Genomic DNA, 20,727 nt, shown 5'->3' with positions numbered 1-20,727 from the left:
TATATATATGTATATAACAAAGAGAGGTCGAACACATATAAGAGAATAAACTTTTAATTGTGTCAATGAAAGCCGAAGAACTATCCACAAAATGAAGGCAGGGAGACAGTTCTATCGCGGAACAAGTTCATAATGTTCATTCAAAGCTAGTGGCAATAAACACACAAGTTCAACATCAGCAGAAACAGCACCGGTGATAATGCTTCAGTATGTTCATTACAACATACAGCTTTTAGAATGATGATAACCTGACATTCTATTCAGTTGTCTCGAAAAAAAATAGGTTCCCAAAAGGAAACATATTATCCGTTCCGATAAACAGAACAATCTGTGATGAGGAGAAATCTCTCATATGGTTAGTACTCGTAATAAATATACCTCATTACCATTGATATTAGTGTAGGCTTCGCGATTTCCACAAACTTTTTTCATAGTGATTAAATATAAGACGTTATCAAACTAATGTATACGCTACGATGGTCAGTTTGGAATTAAGGAAAGAGCACCAGCCATCTTAATGTCGCGGATGATATACATACATATATATACATATATATATAGTAAATATATATATATATATATATATATATATATATATAGTAAATGATAAATACGTAAATGATAACAATATTACAAAATGAAAGTGTACAACGTCAACTCACCGATTAAGATAGTAAAACCGAAAGGGAAAATGTGAAATAGTTAAATCAGTTGCAGCGACGACGACAACAACAACAATAACATAAACGCTGCCAACACAGTTGGATTCGACAGCTCTATGCAGCCATATTTGCTCTCCTCAATAGAGAGGTAGGAAGCGTTGATTCCGGTAAAATCGGAAACTGTCGATGTGAGTCTAGTAACCAATAGTAACCAGATTTGCTTAGTTTCATGTAAACAATCCTATTATGAATAACAACAATAACAAAAAATAACAAACACAACTAAAATCAGTTTTCGATTGAAAACTAGAACTCATTTCACCTTTCGATTTATGTTCATCCTGGCAAGAAAATTTTTCCCAAGGACAGCGGTTGGCTTGGATCTCTCTAACGATTAACGTATTTTTAGTCGGTTTCGCTTGATGCCATTGAAATGTCAAGAGCTGCTGGAACTCTAATAACGACTACCAAGACAGACTATGTGGCACCGCACTTTATGCCAGGGTAAATCGAAAGACATTTTACTGTTTTTAATCAATAAGTGATTAAATTAGCAATTGATTTCACTAACAACCTCTTTATCATTATTATCAAGATATATTCTTGACCATTCCTGGTACCACAAATACATCACAAATTATTGTGCTAGTGTCCGTCAAAGACCAGATTTCGGTCTATTATTGTGTTTCAGAAAATCAACAGAGTTAAGTCTATTACTAATCATTATGATGTAGAATGGATTAAGTTTACTTTAGTTAGTCTTCAAAATTGAGGGCTGGGTAAAGGGTGGAACATCGCTAGCAGACGACTGAGTAAAAACTGTTTAAGTAAATGATGAAGATAACTATAACAACAGCGACAATGGTGGTTATTATTCAAATTCAAATTCCGTCTAGGTTGACTTTGCCTTTCATCATTTTGGGGTTGATAAAATAAGTACCAGTTGAGTACTAGGAACAATGTAATCGACTAGCCCCCTCCCCTAAAATTTCAGGCCTTGTGCCTATAGTAGAAAGGACTATTATTATTATTATTATTATTATTATTATTATTATTATTATTATTATTAAGGTGACAAGCTGGCAGAATCCTTAGCCTACCAGGCGAAATGCTTAGCCGTATTTCACCTGTCGCTATCTTCTGAGCTCAAATTCCGTTGAGGTCGACTTTGCCTTTCATCCTTTCAGGGTCAATAGACTAAGTGAAACACTGGGTCAATGTAACCAACTAGCCCCCCCTTCTTGCAAATTTCAGGTCTTGTACCTTTAGTAGAAAGGATTATTATTATTATTATTATCATTTTATGTTTGACTTTTGTTTTGCATTTGTACAAGTTGGATCCAAGTCTCACCCAGAGACCTCAAGAGACAACAAGTTAGAAGTTCATGTAGGTGTTATGCCTAGGGTACCATATATTTGGATTTGTACATAATGTTGTTCTAGAGAATGTTTAAGAAACCATAAGAAAATTATGTGTTTGTTTTAAAATTTGAGATCACGTAGACAGTATTTTACGTAGGATATGGGCAGTTCCCATGAGCACTATCTTTTGAACTTCAGCCATTTTGGGGTTTCCTGGTATCTGAGCTAGGTAGTAATCAGCCCGTTTCGCTGTCATTCCCAGGGCACCTATGACAATAGGTATTGTTTTTGTCTTCAGATTCCACATTTTGCTAATTTCTATTTCAAGATCTTTATATTTGCTCATTATTATTATTATCATAATCATTATTATTATTATTGAGTGAGAGAGCAGTGGATGCGATCAAAGTGACACTGGGATAAAATATACGAAACCCAGCATACCCATCATGACTACCCATCTGATAAGGGTACACCAGGCACATGCATCACAACCATATGTGTGCAACATGGTGATCTCATATCAAGATAAACAGTGCATGACCTTGCAGGTGGGGCCCAGTTAGAATTTTCTTCAGGTCAAGTAGCTCATTCCGCTTAAAAGGTCCCTGAATAAAGGTTGTTTATTATTATTATTATTATTATTATTATTATTATTACTATTAAGGTGGTGAGTTGGCAGAATCGTTAGCATGCCAGGCAAAATACTGAGTGTCATTTCATCCATCTTTACATTCTGAGTTCAAATTCCACCGAGGTTGACTTTACCATTCATACTTCTGGGATCGATAAAATAAGAACCAGCTGAGCACTGGGGTCAATGTAATCGACTAGCCCTCCCCACTCAAATTACAGGCCTTGTGCCTATAGTAGAAAGGATTATTATTGTTGTTGTTATTATTATTATTATTGTTATTATTATTATTATTATTGTTATTATTATTATTATTATTATTGTTATTATTATTATTATTATTATTGTTATTATTATTATTATTGTTATTATTATTATTATTATTGTTATTATTATTATTATTATTATTGTTATTATTATTATTATTATTGTTATTATTATTATTATTATTATTGTTATTATTATTATTATTATTATTATTATTATTGTTATTATTATTATTATTATTATTGTTATTATTATTATTATTATTATTATTATTATTGTTATTATTATTATTATTATTATTGTTATTATTATTATTATTATTATTGTTATTATTATTATTATTGTTATTATTATTATTATTATTGTTATTATTATTATTGTTATTATTATTATTATTATTGTTATTATTATTATTATTATTGTTATTATTATTATTATTATTATTGTTATTATTATTATTATTATTATTAGGGTGGCAAGCTGGCAGAATCGTTAGCATGCCAAACAAAATGCTTAGTCTGAGTTCAGATTCCACCAAGGTTGACATTGGCTTTCATTCTTTCTGGGTCGATAAAAGAAGTACCAGTGAAACACTGGGGTTGATGTATTCAACTTGTCCCCCAAAATTTCAGGCCTTGTGCCTATAGTAGAAAGGATCATCATCATCATCATCATCATCATCACCACCACCACCACCGTCGCCGCCGCCATCATCATTATTATCATGTCTAATTTGACTGCCAATTCTCAAGTCATCCACACAAATGGTTTTTAACCTGAAATATCAGACTGCAAAATATTAGGAAAACCTTTTTGCATTTGGCTACCATCTTTATTAATGAGAAGATGGAAGAGAGTCCATCTTCATATAATTCTTTCTTTGCTATGGAGTTAGACAAGCTTGAAATTTTAAAACCATCTTAATTTTATTCTACTCCCCACCACCACCACACATACTTTGCAGGTGTCACTGGCATCACGGGTGTCCTTAGTGTAGGGGCTGTGAAGATTGAAAAGGGCCAGACAACATTATATGTTATAACTATTCACTCCTTTACTCTTTTACTTGTTTCAATCATTTGACTGCGGCTATGCTGGGGCACCGCCTTTAGATGAGCAAATCGACTCCAGCACTTATTCTTTGTAAGCCTAGTACTTATTCTATCGGTCTCTTTTTGCCGAACTGCTAAGTTACGGGGACGTAAACACACCACCATCGGTTGTCAAGCGATGTTGGGGGGACAAACACACACACACAAACATATACACATACATACATATATATATATATATATATATATATATATATATATATATATATATATATACATACATATATACAACGGGTTTCTTCCAGTTTCCGTCTACCAAATCCACTCACAAGGCTTTGGTCAGCCCAAGGCTATAGTAGAAGACACTTGCCCAAGGTGCCACACAGTGGGACTGAACCCGGAACCATGTGGTTGGTAAGCAAGCTACTTACCACACAGCCACTCCTTACAAATAAGAAATTATATGATAACATTACACAATGATATGAAAAACTCTGATCTAAACAAGAAAGGAATCTGGGATTATTTAAAAGATTATAAACAATCTTTAAAAAACTGAAATGATGATGATGACATTGATGGTGGTGGTTGCTACAGTGGTGGCAGAGGCAACAGCAGCAGCAGTAGTGATAGTGGTGCTGCATGACAATTTAATAGAATGTCAGACCACTAACAATTGATCAACAATTTGTCTTCTATCAGTGATGCAGTTTTGTGCTGCATCTGTAGAAAAAGTGATTAACTATAGCTGGATCAGTCCATTTTGTTGAATATAAGTAGCTGTGATAGAGACAGCTCACCACTGTAACGGTGTAATATTTTAATTATCAAGCTTGCGCTGTTGCATTCAGTTCCCCAAAGATTCTGAAGAATAGAAAAAGAAATGCTAAATGTTTCAATCATCCTTGCTGTTTTATCTCGAACTGATTTTCATTAAATGGTAAATATCAAAGTTGTTATACAATACTCCATCCTGCTTTAAATTCATAGACAAGTATCTATGAACAATTGGACATCTTATTCAGTTCTGCAAGATTCTACAATGATTATGTATGCAGATTTTGGATTGGAATGCCTATGATCAGTCCACTGCAGGATAGAGACCTCAGCATGTTCTCTCCACCAACCACAGTCTGATATGGAGGTTGTGAATTTGAACTTGAGATCATACTGGTTTGAAGAGCCTATTCTGGCCATAGTAGCTCAGTATGACTTGGTAGGATGCAGTTTCTATATTCATATCCAAGAGAAGTTAAGTCAATGACATTGACCCCAGTACTCAACTGGTACTTATTTTATCAACCCCAAAAAGATGACGTTGACCATGGCAGAATTTTGAACTCAGAACATATGGATGGACAAAATACCACTAAGCATCTTGCCCATCATGTTAAGGATTCTACCAGCTTGGAGCCTTATATTTGCATGTACTAAACTATTAATTTTCTATTCCCCTGGTGTCATTTTGTCGTTTTTTACCTCCCAATAATTTGTTTACATTTTTTAGAAATGTTTAACCATTGTCTATTGTAACAGTAAGTTTCATCATCATCATCATCATCATCATCATCATCATCATCATCATCACCATCATCCTCATCATCATTTAATGTCCAAGTTCCATTTCATGGATAGTTTGGCAGGATCCAATGAACCCAAAGACTGTATTATTCTCCAGTGTCTTCTTTAGCATGGTTTCTATAGCCAGACGCCCTTCCTAACACCGACTACTTTACAATGTGTAGTAGGTGTTTTTTTTTTTGTTTTCTTTTTGTGCCACCGGCACTAGGAAAGCCAACATGCAGTTTGCAAGATTACTACCCTGGGGAAAAGGACAATTTTTTGTTAGGAATTGAGAGGTAAAAGATAGATAAAAGTATGAGAGAAATGGCCAAAGCAAAACAGGTTCTTACTGTAGAAGAGCTACATGACTACTCACATCTAAAACTGTTAACTGTTCTACGGCATCTTTTATTTTTTACTTGTTTCAGTCATTAGATTGTGGCCATGCTGGGGCACTGCCTTGGAGAATTGTAGTTAAATGAAATGACCCCAGTACTTTATTTTCTTAAGCCTGGTACTTACTCTATACTTTCTTTTGCGGAACCACCAAGTTACAGAGACGTAAACATACCAACACCAGATATCAAGCAATGGTAGTAAGACAAACACAAAGACACACACACACACGCACGCACGCACGCACACACACACACACACACAGACGATGGGCTTCATTAAGTTTCAGTCTACCAAATCCACTCACAAGGCTTTGATCAACCCAAGGCTTTAGTAGAATACACTTGCCCAAGGTTCCTTGCAGTGAGACTAAACCCAGAGCCATGTGGTTGGGAAGCAAGCTTCTTACCACACAGCCACACTTGTGCCTACATAAGTGCATTTACTATAATTTCTCTTTCGGTCAGAGTATTTTTGATTCTTAGCCTTTGCAATGTCACTAATGACATTGAAGGAAAACTGCCCATAAAGGGAAAATACGCTCAAGCAGATTGAAGATGATCTGTATTTAATTCCTGGCATTTAGCATGGTGCAGACCATAATTTGTTAGATTAGCATTAATTTAAATTTGCAGAAGATATTTCACTGTTCAGTAAAAATTTATAAACCAAAACCCAAGCTTATTATAGTATCTGAATAGAGCTGATTAGTGTAACTATCACCAATAAGTAAAAGAAAACTATGGTGAGCCATGTCTGGACTCTGTTTCAATCACTAATTGTCGACATCTTTTGCTATGTTACTTGTATATCTTTGAGAAAAGCATGAAGAACACTCTAATTTCCGTTTCTCTTTAATATGACTGTAACACAAAATCAATAAAAATTCAATTATATTTGTCAGTAGCAATCATCTTTAAAAACTTATTGACTTTCTTCCTTTCTGTTGTAGCTACTGTGGCCACTGTCCTACAATTAAATTTGACTTTGCTCAGACTTACGGAAATATTACATCCAAATATTTTCAAGATTATCGGTCTAATGTACTAAGAAGTTCCAAGTCTAACTACAGTTCGGGTGGACACCATCCGACGTACAATACATTTAACCCTGAGCTTGCAATCAACAAGAGAGCCCGTTGTTGGGACAGCTGCATAGTTTCTCCAAAATACCGAATGCTCAACTCTGATTTAAGCAGCAGAGATGCTTTAGAAAAATTTTATCAGGTAAAATATATTCTTCTATCATTTACTTTTGGATGTTTTAGTTATTGGGCTGTGACTGTGCCAGGTTATCACCTTAACGGGCTTAGTTAAACAAATTAGCCCAACTACTTCTTCTTTTAAAGTTTGGTACTTATTCTATCAGTCTCTTTTGCTGAATCACTAAGTGACAGGGATGTAAATAAACATACACTAATTGTCAATTAGAGCCACACACACACACACACACACACACACACACACACACACAAAGATAAACATATATATATATATATATACACACATACATACACACATACACACACATATACACATACATATATATACATGAACATATATAAATACATACACATATACTTATGGATGCAGGAATGGCTGTGTGGCAAGTAGCTTGCATACCAACCACATGGTTTCAGTCCCACTGCATGGCACCTCGGGCAAGTGTTTTCTACTATAGCTTTGGGCCAACCAAAGCCTTGTGAGTGGATTTGGTAGACAGAAACGGAAAGAAGCCTGTCGTATATATATATATATATATATATATATATATGTCATTGATTTAACCTTCCCCGAAATTGCTGGTTTTGTGCCAAAATTTGAAACTATTTTGTCAATTTTTCTGTGATCAGTAATTCTCTCAATTCTCAGTTTGTGATTCATTAATTCTTACTAAGCCTTCCTTAACCAAACTGGCCACAACCAGTGCACACCTCAAAACAGGTATTGATCCATCAAAAATTTGAACATCCCTTTTCAGCACAAGCTCGTTTCATATGCTTCTGTAACAACAAAAGTTTTCAGTTTATGCTGATTAGGTCTGTTTATTCTGAATAGGTCTCTATTTCTGAAATGAGTAATTAACTATACATATATGCATAATGCTGATAGCTGTCCACTCATATGACTGAGAAAAACCAACACTGACTGTTAAGAACATTGTGTACTCAGACAAATTTATACTTTGCACCTGTGGCTCTACAGGTGACTAATGAACCCAGTCCTTGATAAACATATACATCTGCAGAGACATACAGGCATGCAGAATTGCATGCATACATACATCTCTCTCTCTCTCTCTCTCTCTCTCTCTCTCTCTCTCTATATATATATATATATATATATATATATATATATATATATATATATATATATATATAATTTAGTTTTTTGGGATTAATAGATATGCAGGTATTCTATTTCAGATAGTACAAAAAAATAACCTAATGAGTATATTTGAAAGTAAACTCATGGGATCCATTTGCACAGCATGAAATAATACTTTAAAGGATATAACCAGTATATCAGCAGGGTATATAATATACTTCCTTAATTATCACCTACTTAAGTTAACACTTAAATTTATGTGTTTCAGTATTGGAAGATTACAGTATATATACATACACACAAATGTCATCATCATCATCATCATCGTCGTTTAACGTCCGCTTTCCATGCTAGCATGGGTTGGACGATTTGACTGAGGACTGGTGAAACCAGATGGCTACACCAGGCTCCAATTTGATTTTGCAGAGTTTCTCCAGCTGGATGCCCTTCCTAACGCCAACCACTCCGAGAGTGTAGTGGGTGCCTTTACGTGCCACCGGCACGAAGGCCAGTCAGGCGGTACTGGCAACAGCCACGCTCAAAATGGTGTATTTTATGTGCCACCTGCACAAGAGCCAGTCCAGGGGCACTGGCAACAATCTCGCTCGAAAGTCCTTACACATGCCGCGGGCACAGATGCCATCACAATTTCGCTTTCGCTTGCCCCAATAAGTTTTCGCAAGCTGTGTTTCGTGTCCAATGAGGGAGACGACATTGGCATGGGTGCCAGTCATCAAATTTAACTCGATTTCGATTTCACTTGCCTCAACAGGTCTTCGCAAGTGGAGTTTAGTGTCCAATGAAGGAAGGAAGGTACACATAAGTGAACTGGCTGGGCCTTAGATTTAAGTCTCACTTGGCTTGCTGGGTCTTCTCATGCACAGCATATTTCCAATTGGCAGATATAAATATATATATGCAATCATCAGATTTACAATTATTCCAACACATCGTCAGGTTTTTTTTCAAAGTATTGTTAATCTAATTTTACATCCCTTTAAAAAATAAGCGTTAAATTAAGCAATAAATAAAACATTAAAAAATAAAAAATAAAAATTATACTTTGCAATATTAAGAATTGAAACTTGTAAATTATACATTATTGCTGAAGGGTTGTACCTGATTGATTTGGAAATTCGTTTTCCCAAATTATTTAAATTATATATATATACAGTAATCTCTTGCCATATCGCAGTTCACCTATCACACGCTCAGTACATTGTGGTTCACCTGTCACCTGCTCAGTACATTGCAGATTTTTCAGGCTAATATATGTAAATTTATATCATGGACTTCTCAGTATATCACAGGTTTTAATATTTTTTTAGATTTTAATTATTTCTGTGGGAGCTTTGGGAATGTAACACCCACAATAGTTGAGGGATTACTGTATATGTACATATATATATATATATATATATATGATATGAACAGTAGTGACATCTAACTTCAAATCTCAGTGTTTGAATGTTTCATTTATAAATTTTTATGCACCATGTGCTCTGTTTTTGGCGCAAAATGAAACCAGTTGCACAGTCAGAGACTAACATGAACAGTCACGGATTTAAACTGGTAGTCCACACTGACAAGGCTCAGGGTTAAATACCCAAAAGCCGAAACCTGGTTTGTGGATATCCCTAATTGCATAATATTTTTATTTGTGCTGTTAAATGTTTTAATTCTTTCTGTTCTCCTCGCATACTGTTTTTCTCTGTTATATTGGTGCGCTACGGTGGATTATTTTAAGACTTAGCTCTTATTTCTAGCAGGTAGATGCTCATTAAGCATCATTATGCTTCGTGCAAATTTATAATTCATAGCTCTTTAAAGCTATTATAACTGCGTTCCACCCATGCCACTACTGGTGATATCATCAGATTTAGAATTTAGCCACAGATGATATGAACAGTAGTGACATCTAACTTCAAATCTCAGTGTTTGAATGTTTCATTTATATATATATATATATATATATATATATATATATATATATATATATATATATATATATATATATTTACTTTGTATTATATTATACTTATTTATTGTGCTTTTACTTATTAATTTTTCTATATGTGACAGTGGATTTTCATCGATGATTTCATGAACCTTGGTTCTTTCCCCTAAAACTATATATATATATATATATATATAATATATATATATATATATATATATATATATATATATATATATATATATAGAGAGAGAGAGAGAGAGAGAGAGAGAGAGAGAGAGAGAGAGAAAGACAGAGACAAATAGAAATTATAGATTTATGTGTGTGTATATTTATCTGTATAAATCTATATCTACACATACACACACATGCAAACATGCATGCATGCACACATACATACCTCAGAAATACAAATAGGTGGAACACAAGTGTCAACTTTATTAACAAAGCTGATTACAAATTTTGTTCCATCACTTTCTAACATTCCATTATGTTATAACACAGCAAAATGAGATTATGTGTTTGATCAGTATATATGCCTGTCAATGGATTCTCAAGCTTAAATATTGCTTTTAGCTATACAGTACAGACTACACATAGTTCTTATCAAGTAGTTTTTACTGCAGCTCAGTATCATTAGAACTAAGTTACACTATTTTCTCTTTGCAGTCTGCTCAAGTTCACAGGAATTACTACAATGATAAAAGTGGAACTAACTATCCTGTTCAGTATTTCCAGCTTCCCACACCAATTGAAAAAGTTTTTCAGAAGAGGTCATGTCTGTAAGTTATTCTCTCTAGGAACAACTTCATATGAGTATATATAGGCAAATGTCTTCTACAATAACCCAGGGACAACCAAAGCCCTATGGCTGGATTTGGTAAACAGAAGATAAAAGAAGCCTATTCTGTGTGTGTGTGCACATGTCTGCATGTATGCACATGCATGCAGCAAATCCAAGAGGGACCGACTTGCATACATATGCATAATCAGCTAATATAATCTCTAAAGCAACATATCATAAATTTCACTTATAATTCATATTTTTAATTGAATCCAAGAGCTGTTTCATTATGATACACCCAATATATAAATATTGGGTTGGCAACTAAGTTCCTGCCGTTTTTTTAAAATTTGGAATTTATTACGTTTTTAAATTTTGGAATCTATTTTTTCAAGAATTCTATTTTTGAATCATTTTGGAATCTATTTTTGTTTTTTTTTCTAGTTAATTTTTGTTTATTTTCAGATCATTAAAATGAAATGTCAAGTTAAGAAAAATGAGCATTTTCGACACCTTCTTCTTTTTGCTTTTAATCAAGGTTCTAAGGCCACAAAAGCTGCTCGCAACATTTGTGCTGTGTATGGAGAGGGTGCCATAGTTGAAAGAACTGCTTGTGATTGGTATGCCAAGTTCAAAAATGGAAATTCTGACCTCAAAGATGCACCTCATTCTGGCTGTCCAGTTGAGTTTGAGGAAGAGCGATTAAACCAACTTTTGCACGAAAATTCTCGTCAAACAACAAGGGAACTGGCAGAGAAAATAGAATGCTCCCACACAGCTATAGAGAAGCATCTTCACTCGATAGGAAAGGTTCAGAAGTATGGAGCATGGGTTCCGCATGCTTTAAGTGACAACAACAAAAATCAACGAGCCACAATCTCTGCTGGTTTGCTTTCTCATCACCGCTCAACTCATGGACACGAGCAAGAATTTCTTTACCGAATTGTTACTGGTGACGAAAAATGGTGCCTGTACATCAATATAAAGCAACGTAAGGAATGGCTCAGCCCCAGTAAACAAGTGACATCGCACGTAAAACAAGATCTTCGTCCACGTAAAACAATGTTGTGCATATGGTGGGACTGGGAAGGGATTATTCATTACAAATTGCTTGAACGGAACCAAATGGTCAATGCAGAACTGTATGTTCAACAGATGGAATGACTCAACACGGCTATTCAAGAGAAAAGACCTAATCGGCAGCATGGAGTTCTTCTGCTGCATGACAACGCCTACCCTCATATTGCCAATATGACCAAGGAAGCCATTCAAATGCATGGCTGGGAAGTGTTGCCACACCCGCCATACTCTCCTGATTTGGCACCAACAGATTTCCACCTCTTTTGATCTCTTTCAAATGCTATGCGTTAAGTTTCATTCAATACTGATGCAGAATTGAGAGCTTTGTTGGATCAATTTTTCGTGTTGAAATCGGATGATTTCTACCAATGAGGTATTGAAAATTTTGTTGAACGTGGGGAAGAAGTTGTAAACAACAAGGGTGAATACATTATTGATTAATTAGTTGTTAATTTTTATTAAACCTTTTAAAAAATTCATCTCTGCTGTCACCTATCACCTCCCTGTCTTACTTCCATTTCTTCCTCCTTCCCTAACAAAACTGATATCAACCCTTGACCACATCTCCATGTTTGCAATTCACGCATTCCCTTTTATCTCTATTGCTAGCCATCTGTCACTTTCACAACTCAAAAACTTGCTTACCCACTCACCATATCTGATCTGCTGTTCCACATCTCCCTTAAACTTACCTTTTTGTACCTAGAAGATATGCCCTGATACCTCATCTTTTCTCCTTCACTCTTTCCAGCTATGATACCCATGTATCTCCTCCACTGTATGACAACTGTTCCTGTCCTTCAGTTGTAGTCTCTTATTACCTGGCATAAAGCTACCCACTCTCAATACTCCATTCCCACTCAGTCAAGGGGTCTTGATTTGCAAGCTACTTGATGACGTTGCTAGTGCCAGTGTCACAAAAAAGCACCAAGAGCACACTGTAAAGCGGTTGATGTTAGGAAGTGCATTCAACCAGAGAGACCATGCCAAAGCAGACACAAGAGCTTGATACAATTCTCACACTCACCGGATCCTCAATGCATGCCAGCATTGATGTTAAACAATGACAATGAATGTATATGTGCACATATGTGTTTGAGTTTCTGTGAGTTGTTGCAACATATTAATTACAAAATAAAATTTGACCATAAATGCTACTCAGCACAACAACTAGCCTCAACTATTTTTTACAAAATAATCATAAAAGCAAAAAAATTATCATGGAATCAACCCTGAAAGTCAAAAATGATTTGAAATTTAATAAACTAGAACAACCTACAGCAAGTCAAAACTGAATGTCTCTTGTTAGAAAATCTAGTTATTGAGAATCAACCAAAAATTAAAGAGAGCCTCAAAGCAACCATTCTTCTTTTTCATCTATTATTCAAAGATATATATAGAGATTGCAAAAACTAAGAAACATTTATGGTAATATGGGCATTTGAAAATTATACTTCCTAATAAAAGCATATAGAACAAAAAAGAAAATATTAAATATTATTGTGTTTAACTATATATTTGATAGATAGTTGTTACCAGTATACATGGTATGTCTTTCGTATAGAGAGAAAATCCCTTTGTTGTTAATAACCTCCTGATCTTTTACTTATTTTTTATTGTAACAACTGCACTGACCCTGCATGCCAGACAAAATGTTTAGTGGCATCATTAATTAGACAAAATGCTGATAGCTATTATTCATTAGGTTAACTTCTGTTAACTTGCTCACGTATCCCATGTAAAGTTTTGGGTCTATATTGATCGGCCTGATATCCTACTGTGGATTTCATTTATTCATTGATTTCTTCTGAGTACATATAAAAGCACCCATGTGATGCCACATAAAGGCACCCATTTGGTACCACGTAAAAGTGCCTGTGTGGTGTCACATAAAAGCTCCCAGCACACTCTGTAAGCGGTTGACATTAGCAAGGGTATCCAGCCATGGAAGCCATGCCAAATCAGACTGGAGTCTGGTGCAGCTCCTCAGCTTGCCAGATCCATGTCAAACTGTCCAACCAATGTCAGCATGGACAATGGATATGAAATGATGATGATGATGATGATAATGATAATGAAACTGAGCATGGCCTATTCTGTCTGGTACTGAGATTTTGAGATCCCTCTTACTGTCAATGTCTTGGTCTTTGCCTTGTTAACATACATACATTCACACATGTGCACATGCATATGCACACATGTACAGACCTTTCTATGTAACAAAGATATGCGACTTAATTTAAATCAAGCTGTTACCAGCAATTTTCAGGTTTGTCCACAAAATGGCTACTTGTAGTACATAATTTGATAATAGACAAGTACTTGAAAGTGAATGTCCATTTTGCCTGTAACTGGTAGTAACTCAATACTTTAAAATGTAAGTTGTGTGCCTTACAGCGTCAGCAATTAGTTCATTTTAAAACCTTAAATAGAGGAAAAGTTGTGTAAGCATTCTATGTAGTGTTGAATTTATCTAAGTGATTACATTTATTGTTGGCGCAGGTGTTTTTGTGGTTGGTTGGATATTTAAGTGTATTAGAAACATTTGGCGGTGGTAGTTTGTTGATACACCCAAAATTATTGGTAATCAATGAGTGTATTGTGTCAGTTTTGTGTGCAAATGGAAAGTTGACCTGGAAAATAGTTGTATAATCACCCTGACATAGGATAAGATAATCTTGTCTTGATGGATACATCTAGTAAAAATCTCAGGTCTGGAATTTAAATTGTTGTGGCTCTTCAGTTTTAGCAGAATGTGTATTTTTTCTGTTATACAATGGTTGCTTTGCTCCTTCAAGTAAAGCTTTGAGCTCTAGAGGATACTTCACTTGATGTTGTAAGCTATATCATTGTATCTCAGTTTCCAGAAGTGGTTTGTTAATTTTGTGGAAATTTTTTGTATGTATGCCTTAATGATGCCTCATTATTATAAAATCTTTTCTTGATGTCACCTTTGCATATACCAATGTGCTTTTTCTTATTGACTATTTATTTGGTGTGCTTGAGATGACTCTAGTTTCATGCTAAGAGAAAATAAAATAGTAGCATGTTAGACATTAGCCCTGGAACAAAGGAGGTATCACAGAGAGTGAGATGACAGGTAACAGATTCAAGATCAAAGCTACAAAAGACAGCTGAGGCAGTAAAAATAGAATCATGGAAAGACAGAAAGGCATTGTGGGAAAGCTTAGAATTAAAATGGAAAGGGGGGAGGGAGAGAAAAAGAGAAACGGAAAAAATTATGAGGAAAGAAGAGTGGGGGGGGGGGGGAGAAAAAATCAGTGAAGCCAGTTTCTTAGTTTTATCTTATACTAACAAGAATTATCAAGCACATCTGGATAAACTACTATCATATTGCTTACAATTCATTTTTATTTTCAGATACCAGCACCCAGTGTACATAAATGCATATGGAAAACCGGATGCATTGCCCGAGTTACAAAACAAACCACCGAATCTAAAAATCAGAAAAAGTTGTTTTGATGAATAAGGTTCCTAGGTTTCAGTAACAATGTCATTATGTATGAAACTTACAACTACTGATATAGATGTGATGTGAAAAAGATGAAACTCCACAGGATCGTTCAGTGTCGAGAAGTTATGAGAAGTCGGGGTGTGTTTTGATTCTTCGGATGTTAGCAGCCACCAACACATCACAGGAGATTGAGCAGACAGTTCAGAAACTGGAAGATTGGTCAAATAAAGTAATGGCTGCAGAAAGTTCTTCCAAGGCCATGTGATTAACATAAACAAAATAAAAAGAGATTTGACTTTTATTGCACAGGTGAAATAAAGAGTTAAAATAAAATTGTTGAAAAAGTATTAATTTTGCAAAATGTACTCGGCAGGGATTGGGGGAGTAGCCACTCCCCTTGTTTCTCTATTAGTCATGTCACTGTCACATCATCTTCATCAAACTGGGAAAGGCTGAAAGGCTGGGATCACTGCACTTCTTTGACCTAAATAATAGAAATATTTAAGATAGGCACAAGGCCATACATTTTGGGGAGTGGTCTGTAGTCAATTTACTGACAGATGAAGAATCTGATACAGAATCTGCCAAGTTAAATATTGATTTCTCTCTGGAACTGTAGAACAATTTAAGATTATAACCTCAAATTAATCCTTTGAATATCTATTCCTTTAACATTACCCAGGACAAATTCTTTGACCACAAGAGTGAAAAATACTTCTAGATGAATACTATTCACTAATAATAAGTTCACTAAACTTGACATACGAAAGTATTGTTATTTTTCTTCAAAAAACTTTTAAACCTTTTATGGCACAGTCATAGATGCATGGTAAGAAGCTTGCTTTCCAACCACATGATTCTGGGTTCAGTCCCACTGTGTGGCACCTTGGGAAAGTGTCTTCTACTATAGCCTCAGCCCAACCAAAGCCTTGTGAATGGATTTGTTAGATGGAAACTGAAATAAACCTGTTGTCATCATCATCATCATCATCGTTTAACGTCCGCCTTCCATGCTAGCATGGGTTGGACGATTTGACTGAGGACTGGTGAAACCGGATGGCAACACCAGGCTCCAGTTTGATTTGGCAGAGTTTCTACAGCTGGATGCCCTTCCTAACGCCAACCACTCAGAGAGTGTAGTGGGTGCTTTTACGTGTCACCCGCATGAAAACGGCCACGCTCGAAATGGTGTCTTTTATGTGCCACCGGCACAAGCCAGTCCAGGGGCACTGGCAACGATCTCACTCGAAAATCCTACGGGAGCCAGTCAGGCGGTACTGGCAACGGCCACGCTCAAAATGGTGCATCTCATGTGCCACCCGCACAAGAACCAGTCCAGGGGCACTGGCAACGATCTTACTTGGCTTGCCGGGTCTTCTCACGCACAGCACATTTCCAAAGGTCTCGGTCAGTAGTCATCACCTCGGTGAGGCCCAATGTACGAAGGTCTTGCCTCACCACCTCAGCCCAGGTCTTCCTGGGCCTACCTCTTCCACGGGTTCCCTCAACTGTTAGGGTGTGGCACTTTTTCACGCAGCTATCCTCATCCATTCTCACCACATGTCCATACCAGCACAATCGTCTCTCTTGCACGCCACAACTGATGCTTCTAATGTTCAGCTTTTCTCTCAAGATACTTACACTCTGACGGGTATTCACATTGACATTACACATCCAACGGAGCATACTGGCTTCATTCCTTGCGAGCTTACGTATGTCCTCAGCAGTTACAGCCCATGTTTCACTGCCATGTAGCATGGTTGTTTGTACGCATGCGTCATACAGTCTGCCTTTTACTCTGAGTGAGAGTCCCTTTGCCCAGGCTATTCTTATTCTAGCAGCTACACTTTCAGTGCACCCACCCCCACTACTAACTTGGTCGCCCAGATAGCGGAAGCTATCGACTACCTCTAGTTTTTCACCCTGGAATGAGATAGAAGTTGTTTCCTGTTTGTTTACAGTCTTTATTGCACCTGAACATCTGCCACAAACAAAAACTAACTTGCTAGTTAACCTGCCTTTGATGTTGCTGCACCTCTTATGTGTCCATAGCTTGCACCGGGTACATCTTATAGTTACTACCTACTCCTTTTCTACATACTGAGCAGGGCCATCTACCTGAAGGGGTTTGTGTTTTATCTACCTTCCTACTTATTAGGATTTTGGTTTTAGCTAGGTTGACTCTAAGGCCCTTATATATATATATATATATATATATATATATATATATATCATCATCGTTTAATGTCCGCCTTCCATGCTAGCATGGGTTGGATGATTTGACTGAGGACTGGTGAACTGGATGGCTGCACCAGGCTCCAATCTGATCTGGCAGAATTTCTACAGCTGGATGCTCTTCCTAACGCCAACCACTCTGAGAGTGTAGTGGGTGCTTTTACGTGCCACCGGCATGAGGGCCAGTCACGTGGTACTGGCAACGGCCATGCTCAAAACGGAGTTTTTTTTACGTACCACCTGCACAGGAGCCAGTCCAGCAGCACTGGCAATGACCTCGTTCGAATGATTTTCTAACATGCCTCTGGCACAAGTGCCAGTGAGGCGATGCTGGCAATGATCACGCTCAAATGGTGCTATTTACATGCCACTAGCACGGAAGCCAGGCAGCTGCTCTGGCAATGATCACGCTCGCACAGTGCTGTTAGTGCTCTACTGGCACAGGTGCCAATCATCGAATATGGTTCAATTACGATTTCGATTTCACTTGCCCCAACAGGTCTTCGCAAGCAGAGTTTAATGTCCAATGAAGGAGAGGTTGGCATGGGTGCCAGTCGTTGAATTTGCTTTATATATATATGTGTGTGTGTATCTGTGTTTGTCCCTCCACCACTACTTGACAACTGGTACTGATGTGTTTACATCTCCATAACTCAGTGGTTCAGTAAAAGAGACCAACAGAATAACTACTAAGGCTTGAAAAATAAGTCCTGGGGTCGATTGTTCGACTAAAGCCCTTCAAGACAGTGCTTCAACATGGCCACAGTCAAATGACTGAAACAAGTAAAAGAATAACCTATACGAGGGGGTGCTGAAAAGTTCCTGGCTTTGAGTAAAAGAAAATACAGGAAGGTCAGTTAATAATGATTTTGTTCAATATATTCTCCTCTCAGATTCACACACTCATTGCAGTGGTCCTTCAGTTTTTCTAAGCCCTGTAAAAGAATCAGGCCTTTTGTGATACTCTTAAAGCCAGAAACTTTTCTGCACCCCCTCATATATAAAATACAGATTTCCAATATTAACCCTTTAGCATTCAGGTTATGCTTTGTTTAATCAGATTGTTTTGGATTAATCATGCATTATCATGTAGCTTTGAGATTTTGATGATGTGACTGTTTATTTTTAGAATGACATTGTAGGGTAGGTGTGAAAGCTTTGATCAGTCCAGTTTGAACAATAAAACAGGTAGCATATTTGGGCTAGATATGACCGGTTTAAATGTTAAAGGGTTAAATACAAATTCCCTTTGTAGGATATATATATTAGCTTTTTATTTGATCTTTAATAGGCAGAAGGTTTAATTTATTAAGGAAATAATAGTAATTGTCTATGACATGCACAAGGGTAATGAAGAGATGTAAAGCGAATTTGCAACACGTTTTTAATGTACTTTCCATTGAAATGATACAATGGAGGTTAACTTTGCTTTTCATCCTTCTGGAGTTGATAAAATAAGTACCAGTCAAATACTGGGGTTGACATAATTGACTAGCTTCCTCCCCTGATATTACTGGACTTGTGCCAAAATTTGTAATCAGTATTGAATATCATTTCAAAAAAAAGTTTATTGCTTTTGAAAAGAATCACTGGGATGACTGTTCAAAGATCGATAACACTGTAACACAATTTTTGTCCTTGGGTAGCAACTGTTATTTCCTTTTTGCTTGCCCCCTAGAAAGTATGAAAAATGGCTAATATTTCCTTCAAACTTTGCTTTTCTTACATTTATTCAAACCCCAAAGAATCCCTCTCAACACATGGCTATGATGCTCCTCCACTACTCCTGCTCATGATCAGAGATTCACATATTGTCAACCACTAAGAGACATGCTCAAGTGGTTAAGGTCAAGCAACTGACAAGCAAATTTGTGGTATTGAGCAGAATATTTGCTATATCGATATTTCTGCTTCAGCAGCACTGAATCTGCCAGAAATGTAATGGAAAATAGGTCAGTTTCAAAATGTTAGTGTTCAGGTCACAAAAGCAAAATTTGAAGGGAATAATAGTAATTTCCTTTAATTTCTAGATAGAAGCAAATAGGATATAACAGTTACTGCCCCCCACCCCAAAAAAGGGACACAGTGTAATTTGTATGATGTTTAGATGTGAGACATTATAAGCATTAATTTATGATGTCTGATATTTATATTAAGTCTTGAATGAAATGAAACAGAGAGTGGGTAGTATGTTACTGTTCATACACAATAATGAAGGTTATTTTTATTAGAGACATGGTCTGAAATATTCTAGGGATGGAAAATGGGATTTTGTGACATTCATATCGTTTTCAAGAACATTAATGATGAGAATGAAATGAATCTGGTTCAAGACATGCTCTCAAGGAAATTAAAGTAAAATAGAAAATTACTATTTGTAAATCTCTCAATGAGAGACATTCAGTAACAATACTCTAGAGTAAAGATTATTTGCCAACATAACCTGGCAGTCCTGGTTAAAACAAATGCTACTGCTATTTAGCCCCACGAAACAACGTCTTCAGCTGGCTATATGACACACTATCTGTGTCCTTATATTTTCGAACAAGGGAGTTTAGCATCCCCACTTGGCACAAAACAATATCTGTGTATTGTGATTCCTGGGTTATTTCCCTTCATCAGCTCAATATAACTGTCCAGCTAGATTCTTGTTTGGAATATATAGTTTTCAAAGTGACACAGTCAAAATAGTTTTACAGAAAACAACAATACAATAGAATTGACTGGAAACATTTATCAGATATTTTATAAAGTATAAAACAATTCGTTTGAGTCTTTGTATAAAAATAAGAACCAAAAAAAAAAAAAAACATCTTCAGAATGAATTTTCATATCAAAATAACAACTGAAATCACACATCTATAATTTGAAAACGAAAAAATCAGATTGATATTATACGTTCAACAAGAAACTCAAGTGAAAGAAAGCATAAA

The 20,727-nt window shown here is 36.1% G+C and overlaps 2 protein-coding genes across 3 annotated transcripts in view; one reads left to right on the top strand and one right to left on the bottom strand.

Annotated features, from left to right (window-relative positions):
• Window positions 1-804, bottom strand: part of LOC106873095 (protein O-linked-mannose beta-1,2-N-acetylglucosaminyltransferase 1) — a 162,579-nt gene extending 161,775 nt beyond the window's left edge. For both annotated transcript variants that reach the window (XR_016245193.1, XM_089366612.1), the window contains exon 1: window positions 663-804. The gene's annotated coding sequence lies outside the window, so the exon portion shown is untranslated. The remainder of the gene's footprint in view (window positions 1-662) is intronic.
• LOC106871642 (ciliary microtubule inner protein 2C) lies at window positions 752-15,714 on the top strand. The gene is made up of 4 exons (XM_014918215.3): window positions 752-1,166; window positions 6,889-7,162; window positions 10,890-11,002; window positions 15,466-15,714. The coding sequence occupies exons 1-4, from the start codon at window positions 1,096-1,098 to the stop codon at window positions 15,572-15,574; spliced, it is 567 nt and encodes a 188-aa protein (XP_014773701.1). The 5' UTR covers window positions 752-1,095; the 3' UTR covers window positions 15,575-15,714.
• Window positions 15,715-20,727: the final 5,013 nt, after the last annotated feature.

The sequence above is a fragment of the Octopus bimaculoides genome, chromosome 19 (genome assembly GCF_046866305.1).
Source record: "Octopus bimaculoides isolate indiv1 chromosome 19, ASM4686630v1, whole genome shotgun sequence".
Classification (NCBI taxonomy): domain Eukaryota; kingdom Metazoa; phylum Mollusca; class Cephalopoda; order Octopoda; family Octopodidae; genus Octopus; species Octopus bimaculoides.
The sequence above is the reverse complement of the archived record's forward strand: the minus strand, read 5'-3'. Positions and strand labels throughout refer to the sequence as shown.

Bases quoted from the DNA above. Each gene is read 5' to 3' on its own strand.
- LOC106871642 (XM_014918215.3), top strand. From the start codon at position 1,096: ATGTCAAGAGCTGCTGGAACTCTAATAACGACTACCAAGACAGACTAT. The intron at 1,167-6,888 runs GTAAATCGAAAG...TTTCTGTTGTAG, and splicing joins GCACCGCACTTTATGCCAGG to CTACTGTGGCCACTGTCCTA. The intron at 7,163-10,889 runs GTAAAATATATT...TTCTCTTTGCAG, and splicing joins CTTTAGAAAAATTTTATCAG to TCTGCTCAAGTTCACAGGAA.